Source organism: Symphalangus syndactylus, chromosome 3 (genome assembly GCF_028878055.3).
Source record: "Symphalangus syndactylus isolate Jambi chromosome 3, NHGRI_mSymSyn1-v2.1_pri, whole genome shotgun sequence".
NCBI classification, from domain to species: Eukaryota; Metazoa; Chordata; class Mammalia; order Primates; family Hylobatidae; genus Symphalangus; species Symphalangus syndactylus.
Window position 1 is genome coordinate 25,796,344 of NC_072425.2, and position 9,387 is coordinate 25,805,730.

Below are 9,387 nucleotides of genomic sequence, written 5' to 3' on the forward strand. Positions count from 1 at the left end.
GATCTAGATGACCATTATTGTACTTCAGGGTTAAGGCCCACTAGACCCTGGGTAGCCCCCTCTTATTTCATAGCTTTTTGGTTAGAGTTTGTTATTATACAGTCTAACTACTGCCCAAGAAGAATAAACCACTCTTGTAAACCTCCACCAGGGAGTGTCCTGCTGTTTTCAGCCTTTCTGTCACCTTTGAGAGGCTCCGGGTGCCTTCCTTCACTTGTCTTCAGCACATTCATGCCCCAAAGCAAAATGCTGAATTTGAATATGCAGCTGATGTTGCCTGTCACCTCCTTCCAGACACAGAACTGTGTAATTGCAAAAATTGTTTCGGCTCCTGACAACCTAATTTTAAAGACCCTATTGGATTTTTTACACTGATGCTCTTCTCCTTCTTCCCTCTTCCTCTGCCCTCTCTAGTAAGACCTATTACCTTCACTCCACAATTGAAAATTAGAAAATAGCTTCAGCATGACAAGGGACCATAACATTTTCTTTTGTTATTTCTTCCTTATTATTATGAGCTACTCAATGAGGCTGTGACACCATGTGAAGAACTGAGAGAAGGAAAAACATGTTATTAAAGCAATGTTAGAAACTTAAAGAGGGTAATGATTAAAAGCTAAATATTTATCTGGGAAAAATAGTGAACAGAGTGAGTCTGATGGCCAGTTATAATTCATACTAGCACATCCATAGCATTTCTGAGGCTCTTTTCACCGGAATCTCAAGCATTCTGACACCACTGACTTGACGTATTCATCTCTTATAAATACCACTTCTTTAACACACACACACACAGACACACACACGCACAGAGAGTCACACACAGCACAACTAAAGAACAGCACATCATCAGAAACCTAAAAAAACAACTGTTTGTCTTCTCAGTTTAGTCTGTTGTCTGTGGAATATACATTTTGTGGAGTCACAGAATTACTCAGGCACCCATTACAATGTCAAAGAAATGCCAAGGAAAAAGCAAAGGGCATAAATAAAAGAATAATGCAGAGCTCCAATTTCTTTTTTTTTCATTTCCTCTGTACTTTTTTAAATACACACTCCTGGTAAGCAAATGGGAGTTATGGATTATAGCTTTCTATTTTAACCTAGATCTGTTTCTCTTCCTCTCTCCTTGGCACTCGATTTGTATGATCTCCCCTAAAATGCCACTGGCCCCACACTGTATTCCCATCTTAGGCAAAACCTCCAATTAAAATCAGCAGGGAGTTTGCTTGAATTAGGAACCCCAGCCTGGGCTCCCCAGCCAGGGGGTTCTGAAAGGGAGATGTGTACCTTTGAAAGCACTGATAGGAAGCCCTGGGTGGCGGAGACTGTCCTCGAAATGATGAGCGACTCCACGCTGTGTCACCAGGAGACCTGTCAGGTTGCCAGAAATTCCTGGCTGAGGCAAAGACAGAGCCTGCAGGGGGGCAGCTGAGGTGTTAACATGGTCCAGAGCCTCTTTCTCCTCCAGTCGGGGGTTTAGAGGGCAGGGAATATAGAGCACGGGCATTGAGGGAGTATTGGGTTTGGACCCAAGAATCCCGAACTTTGCTCTGCTACTCCCATGCTGTGTGACCAAGGTGAGTCGCAGTCTCTCTGTGGCCTTCAATGCCCTCATCTGTGGGATAAAAATCACAAGGGAATCCTATCTCATAGGGTTGATGTGAGGATAAAGTGGTAACTGCCACAATGTAGGAAACACTTAAGAAACACTGATTTTTTTGACCTCAGCAACCAAGTCTCTGTGTTCAGGTCTAAACATGAGAAAGATGAACATTCCCAAGGTTTCTTCTTGAAGTTTCCCTGCTTCTAATGGTCAAAACTGCTTTATTCAGAGCCAGTGTGGGTACCTACCAATCAGGCTCTAGGGTTTTCCAGTTTAGAAATGAAAATGCAACTTCCTTCTTTCTCCTACTTTCTCCTTCCTTCTCTCCTCTCAGCCCCCTATCAGAATGAATTGAAATCCCATCCAACAGAAAGATGCTGATTTGGATGTATTGCATCTCAGCTTTGGCTGCAGATGGAAGATGCTTTGGATCCTTAGGGAGAGAGAAAAGCACTTTAAAACCTGCTCCTCCCTGCCTCACACTGACTGGCTTTCAGTGGGGTTGTGTCAGCCTTTGTGAGACCCTCCCCTCTGGAGCAGCCTATTAAGCTGCTTCTCTGTTGCCAAGGTTGAGGCAGGCTATCACCAACTAGCCTGGGAAACGGTATTTATAGATCACAATCCCTGCTATCCCTGATCCCCAGCATCTCCCTATGCACTTGTCGGGAGCCCCAATTATCTGTGAGTGGAGGAGAGGGACCCTGGCAGGTCCAGAGGAAGCAAGGAATGTGATGATAGGCCCTTCACAGGCTCAAACTTTCAGTATTTTTCCATTATTTCAATTTATTTCTTTTTCTTGTGTCTTGCTTTCTTCTTCTTGCTCACCATATCATTATAATTTTACATTATGATACCTAGAAGAAAGTGCACTGATAACTTGTCTGAGATCACAAAGGTACTCCACATTCAGATACCAAATTTTGTGATTTTAGACAAGTTAGTTATCTCCCTTCTCAAGGACTCATTTTTCTTTGTCTTTAACATGGAGGTGGTTTCAGGTGCTGTTCAGGGAGACAGTATGAAGAGCCTCCAGCACTATGCCTGATATACAGTGAGAACTCAATAGTTGTAAGTCACTGATGCTCTCAGCTGGTTTAGGGCACTGCCTACAATTGAACCTTGTAGAGTTTATGACTATCCATGATAACTACTGAGAGAACTGGCTGGAGATACGGGAGGTATAGGAGATTGATTTGATTGAGGCTTTTTCCTCATTATTGCAATTTGCTTGTATTCAAAAGACACACACACACAAAATGAAATGAGCTTTTTGTGGTTCTAATCTCAAAATGAAATACTGAAAAGCAAAAGAAAGTTTGTTGACCTGGGGGATCAGGACTCACTGGTAACATTGCTTTACCTCTCTGCCCCCACTGTCTCTGCAATTGGCCTCTCTAGAAAAGGAAGAGAATGGACAACTAGCCCACCCTTAAATGGCCCATCCAATAGTTGAATTAGGAACCCCAGCCTGGGCTCTTTCCCAAATCTGTGAGTTAACACAGATGATGCCTTGGCTGCATCTCTTTGTTTCTATCCTACCCACTCTAATTTCATTCCATCTCATCCTCCCTGTCCAGGGTCTCCTCCATAGCTGCTGTCTGCTCATTTGCTCCACATTTCCCCACCATCTCCAACACCAAGTCCTTTCCTCCACTTATCGCCCTTCTCCAGTCTCCACCTTTCCCCTCTGTTTTCTTTCCTCTTTCCCTCAGCCTCGTGCTCCCTGCTCCTCGTGAACACCACCTGCTTTCTAAGTCCTCTTGCTGTATCATTAATGCCTCCTTTGATACAGCCCACAACCTCATGATTATTCTGAGGTCAGGAGATGCAGGTGCCACGCAGCTCGCGAATGTATCTCAGAGGCCCTCTGTCCCCAATTCCTCCTGCCTGACAGGGCTGGAATCCTAATTTGCCACTAGCCCCGTTGCTTATTGCAGCATCACCAGGAACTTTCATCTTTTTATTTCCCTCACCGAGGATTCTGAGAGTTCAGCCACAATGAAGCATTGATTCAAGGAGTGGGGGCTGTGGTCCTTACAAAGGGTCCCAATGATGAGACACGAGAAAGGGGGCGCTCTACGGGATTATAGAATGCCTTGCAGATGGGAACAGAGGAACTCTAAATGGGGTACTGTCCTGTCACTTGGAGAGGGAGTGACAGGGGCAAGTGTGGGCCATGTGAAAGAGGCATTTTGAAATGACGCTCTCGTCAGATGGAACCACGCAATCAGGGCCGTGTGGAGGGCCCCTGCAGCTCACAAAAATATCAGATGACTCATACCCAATATTCAGTCAATGTTCTGGTTTGGGAGGTGGGAGCCACATACCTCATTGTTATTCCAGCTCCGTTTCCTGAAGGCTGGGCCTGCTGCTGTTCTCCAGGCTGTAATAGCATTGGTCTCACGAAGCAGAAACTGGGGAGGCCTGGAGCTGTGTGGGTGGATGGTACGGAAAACGAATACTGCAGTCCTGAGGGGAGGGGGAGAAGTTTGTTTTTCCTTTTTTAAATGAAAACTAACAAGAAAAATATGAATATTCTTTATGCATTCATTCATCAAACACTGATTCACTCAGCAAGCATTTGTAGAGCAAGCCTCTGGGCTAGGTGCTCGGAGAAGGAGGGACCTCTCCTCTCAAGCCTAAGCGCCTGGAGGGGAAACTGACAAAGAAACGAGGGGTTTCAATACAGTGTTTTGGATACTGTCAGGGAGGTTTTATCGCCAGGGCCGGGTGGTTCTGTGGATTTAAAAAGGAGAGGGTTTCAAGGAGCCCACTAATTATTCCGCCATTTTCTCCCAGCCGATAAGCAACTCATTGAAAGCAAAGCATGCTGGGAAGCCATTTCAACAGTATCCATTTTCAAATGGATATAACAAAATGGTTTTCCTCAAACTCCAGAGCGATAGTGAAATCCCTGAGAGTGTCTCAATACCTTCAAAGGAAGAGCTTATTCTCTGGGATAAGAGTACTTTTTATTATTACCTTTTCCATAATTGCTCTGTGCCAGGCTCTTTTAAGCACTTTAAATATATTATCTCACTGAATCCTCTCACCAGCTGCCTAAGATGGGCTTTATTATCCTCATTTTAGATATTGATACTGAGGCTTAAAGAGATGAAGTGACTTGATCCTGGTTATAGAATGCAGCTTTGAACTCAGCTCTGCTTGGGCCAACAACCATACTTTTCAACATTAGGCTCTGCTGCCTAATTAGGCTCTTGGTGTTTGTGGTTTGGGGATTGTGGCTCATCAGTGGAAGTGATAGAATAGACGGATTGTTAACACTTCCTACCACAGAGAGTACAATGCAAATTAGCTTCTGTTTCTAGTTTTATAAAATGAAGATCAGGAACCACTGAGAGCATCATCATCATCATCACCATCACCATCACCATCTCCACAGCACATGACAGCCTTAGGAAAGGTGCTCTTGACTCTCGCTTGACAGACAATGCAAAAAGCCACAGCTGTGAGCCAGGGAACTACTCTCTGATTGTTTGACTCTGAGCATGTCCTTTCACCTCTTAGCTTCCATTGCCATGTCTGTAAAATATTGCTGACAGTCCCTTTGCAGGAATAACAACTGCTAACTTTTATTGAGCCCTTAATAAGTACCAAGTTTGGGGCTAAGCCTTCACATAAAAATTCATATAATCCTGACATAGCTCTGTGTGGTAGGAATGATTAGGAAGGTGAAGAAAACTGCCCAGCATTACCTCAGCTTGCAGGTGGAGGAGCCAGGATTTTCAGCTGTCTCTGACTGACCTCAAGTTCCAAGGTATTTTTAGGGTGTTGCTGTGAGGCTCAAGCGAGAAAATTGGAGTGAAAATACCCTGTGCAGGGTAAAAAGTGCTAGACACACAAGGGTTTATTGGTAGCATGGAAGACAGCCAAAGGGTGACTTGAACAGTAAAAAGGAAAGATGAGAGGCCTCTAAGCTGACTGTCTTGCATATTTGTTCCTACTCTGATGCTGCTTCTTATCTGATGGAATATCTGTCTTCATTAGAATGTTTTGGTGGCTGAAATCAGATTATAGACTTTGGTTATCATTTATAGTGTTGAGGGCCTGTGGGGAGGGGGCCCAGAGGCTGCAATAGAAATGCAACTGAATGGAGAGTTTGGAGCTCTGGAAAAATGCAGGGAAATAACCCCCCCCCCCCTTTATTATGCTTTAAGTTTTGGGATACATGTGCAGAACGTGCAGGTTTGTTACATGTGCTATGGTGGTTTGCTGCACCCATCAGCCCATCATCTACATTAGGTATTTCTCTTAATGCTATCCCTCCCCTAGCCCCCCCAACCCCTGACAAGCCCCAGTGTGTAATGTACCCCTCCCTGTATCCATGTGTTCTCATTGTTCAACTCTACTTATTAGTGAGAACATGCGGTGTTTCATTTTCTGTTCTTTTGTTAGTTTGCTGAGTATGATGGTTTCCAGCTTAATCCATGTCCTTGCAAAGGACATGAACTCATCCTTTTTTATGGATGCATAGTATTCCGTGGTGTATATGTGCCACATTTTCTTTATCCAGTCTATCATTGATGGGCATTTTGGTTGGTTCCAAGTCTTTGCTATTGTGGACAGTGCTGCAATAAACACACGTGTACATGTGTCTTTATAGTAGAATGATTTATAATCCTTTGGGTACATACCCAGTAATGGGATTGCTGGGTCAAATGGTATTTCTGGTTCTAGATCCTTGAGGAATCGCCACACTGTCTTCCACAATGGTTGAACTGACTTATACTCCCACCAACAGTGCAAAAGTGTTCCTGTTTCTCCACACCTTCTCCATCATCTGTTGGGAAATAACCCCTTTCTAACATGTTCTAAAAAACCACCATGAGGATCATGTAAGATCATCAATAGAGAAGCACTACGTGATTTCTAGAGTATGATAAAATATAATTTGTTTTTGTTGAAGTTGTTAGATGTTATACACCTTCATGGGAGGAATCTGTAATGGGGGTTGAAACGTGTGGTTTAAGTAAACAAATAACCGCTAAGGTCTTTTTCATTGCTGATTGTTTGTTTACAATATGTTGTCATCCAGAAGGGGTATTTGAGTCTAGACACTTTCATTTCCTGAATCACACGTCTTTGGGACTAGTGTATAATGGAATCAAAGAGCTGGAAAGACCCCAAGGAACATTTACTCCAACCCCTTCACTTTGCAGATGAGGACATTGAACATTAGGAAGGTAAAGTACGATGTCATGCAGCTGGATTGTGGCATTACGAGGAGCTCCAATGTAGTTCTTATGTTTATATTCGATGACCTTCCTATTGTCACTGCTCCATCCAGTTCTTTCATCCTTTGGGCAGCTCCAGTTTGCATTGTCAGTTGGATAACTGTAACTCACAGACCCACTCATGGTAGTTAACCTTCTCCATTTTTCCTCTATCTATCTCCCAGGACAATTCAGCAGTGGCTTGCAAGGGTCCAGTCGCTCCTCTACTGTAATGAGAATGGGTTTTGGGGAACCTTCCTGGAGAGCCAGCGGAGCTGCGTGTGCCACGGCAGCACCACGCTGTGCCAGCGCCCCATCCCCTGCGTGATAGGTGGGAACAACAGCTGCGCCATGTGCAGCCTGGCCAACATCTCCCTCTGCGGCTCCTGCAACAAAGGCTACAAGCTGTATCGAGGCCGCTGCGAACCACAGAACGTGGACTCGGAGCGGAGCGAGCAGTTCATCAGCTTTGAGACCGACCTGGACTTCCAGGACCTGGAGCTGAAGTACCTGCTGCAGAAGATGGACTCACGCCTCTATGTCCACACCACCTTCATCAGCAACGAGATCCGCCTCGACACCTTCTTTGACCCTCGGTGGCGCAAGCGCATGTCCCTCACTCTCAAGAGCAACAAGAACCGCATGGACTTCATCCACATGGTGATCGGCATGTCCATGCGCATCTGCCAGATGCGCAACAGCAGCCTGGACCCCATGTTCTTTGTCTATGTCAACCCCTTTAGCGGGAGCCATTCGGAGGGCTGGAACATGCCCTTCGGGGAATTTGGCTACCCACGCTGGGAGAAGATCCGTCTCCAAAACAGCCAGTGCTACAACTGGACTCTTTTGCTGGGCAATCAGTGGAAAACATTTTTCGAGACGGTCCACATCTACCTACGTAGTCGGACTCGGCTACCTACCCTACTGCGAAATGAGACAGGCCAGGGCCCCGTGGACCTGTCCGATCCCTCCAAGAGGCAGTTCTACATCAAGATCTCAGACGTGCAGGTGTTCGGGTATAGCCTGAGGTTCAATGCCGACCTCCTGCGCAGCGCGGTGCAGCAGGTCAACCAGTCCTACACACAGGGCGGCCAGTTCTACTCCTCTTCGTCGGTGATGCTCCTCTTGTTGGATATTCGGGACCGAATTAATCGCCTGGCCCCTCCTGTGGCCCCGGGGAAACCCCAGCTGGACTTGTTCTCCTGTATGCTGAAACACCGCCTGAAACTGACCAACAGCGAGATCATCAGGGTGAACCACGCCTTGGACCTGTACAACACGGAGATCCTCAAACAGTCGGACCAGATGACAGCCAAACTCTGCTAACCCGGGACTCCTTGCTATGGACTTTTCCTGTTGTTGTACACACACAACAGAACAAAATGAAGCAAAACAAAACAAAAAACCCACAAAAATTTGTAAAATGTAATTAATATTCAAAGAAAAGGAGGAAAATCTTCATTTGTTGGAAATGAAAAGCAACTGTATAAAAGCGTTGGGCATGTTTGTTATTTCTATACTCACTCTGTCACGAAGAAGGGTCTCAGCCTTTTGTGGAGCATTGAGGGAGTTGCTTCTTAGGCCTCAGGTGCTGTATTGGGGGAGAAGGGAGAAAGCATATGCAATGAATTGTAAAGATCTCTGCTGTGCAGGTGCTAAGATTAAACACTAAAAAGAAAGAGAGATATATGTAATGTACAACTGACACTGCCATTTTTCCTTTTTGGAGGAAATGGACATAGATAAAGAAGATATTTCTTCGGTTAAGATTTATTCCCTCTTTATGCTTAATTCCTTGTGTGTGTGTGTGTGTGTGTTTTCTCTTCTTTTTGACTCTTTCTCACACAAGGATGGGAATACAGTGACAATGCTATCTTACCCATAGGGCATCATCTTTCATTCTGAATACATTAAAACTAATGCAAGCTGGCCAGTAGGTGGGATTAGGAGGGGGTACATTCACATAGTCACAGGACAAAAAGTAATTTTGGATATCAGCTCCTCAAACTCCTTAGTTTGAGAAATAGGCTCAGAGAGGAATGGCATGCCCATGATTACACCCAGAGTTACTGCCCGAATGAGGGCTTGACCCTCACTTTCTGACTCCCTTGGCAATATACCCTCTTCCAAATTACACTGGCTGCTTTTGTATTTTCTCCTTCAACGTAGTTGCCAAGGGATGAAGTTTTTTTTTTTTTTTCAGTCTGAGGTTGTTTATAGAGAGAGTTTGAAGAAATTTTTCCCCACTTGCTTTCTAAAAAAAAAAAAAAAAAAATCTAGGTTTCCCAGAAATTCTTTCTATATTAAAGGTAAAGTTTTAGTTTAAATAAAATCAGTGACCAAAAAACAGGGTAAGTTTTAGTATTGCACTGGTTTGCCAGACAGACTTCCCTAAGAAGTCTAAATATATATATGTGTGTGTGTATATATATATGTGTGTGTGTATATATATGTGTGTGTGTATATATATATATATATATATATATATATATATATATATCTGTCTCCTTTGATAATACACATGCACATCTACCACCTACACCCGTT

At 44.3% G+C, this 9,387-nt stretch overlaps 1 protein-coding gene across 1 annotated transcript in view; it reads left to right on the forward strand.

The window, feature by feature from the left end:
- Nucleotides 1-8,613, forward strand: part of BRINP1 (BMP/retinoic acid inducible neural specific 1) — a 205,191-nt gene extending 196,578 nt beyond the window's left edge. Inside the window, exon 8 of the mRNA XM_055271306.2 lies at nucleotides 7,026-8,613. Within this exon, the coding sequence (XP_055127281.1) occupies nucleotides 7,026-8,166 (1,141 nt within the window). The 3' untranslated portion in view covers nucleotides 8,167-8,613. The remainder of the gene's footprint in view (nucleotides 1-7,025) is intronic.
- Nucleotides 8,614-9,387: the final 774 nt, after the last annotated feature.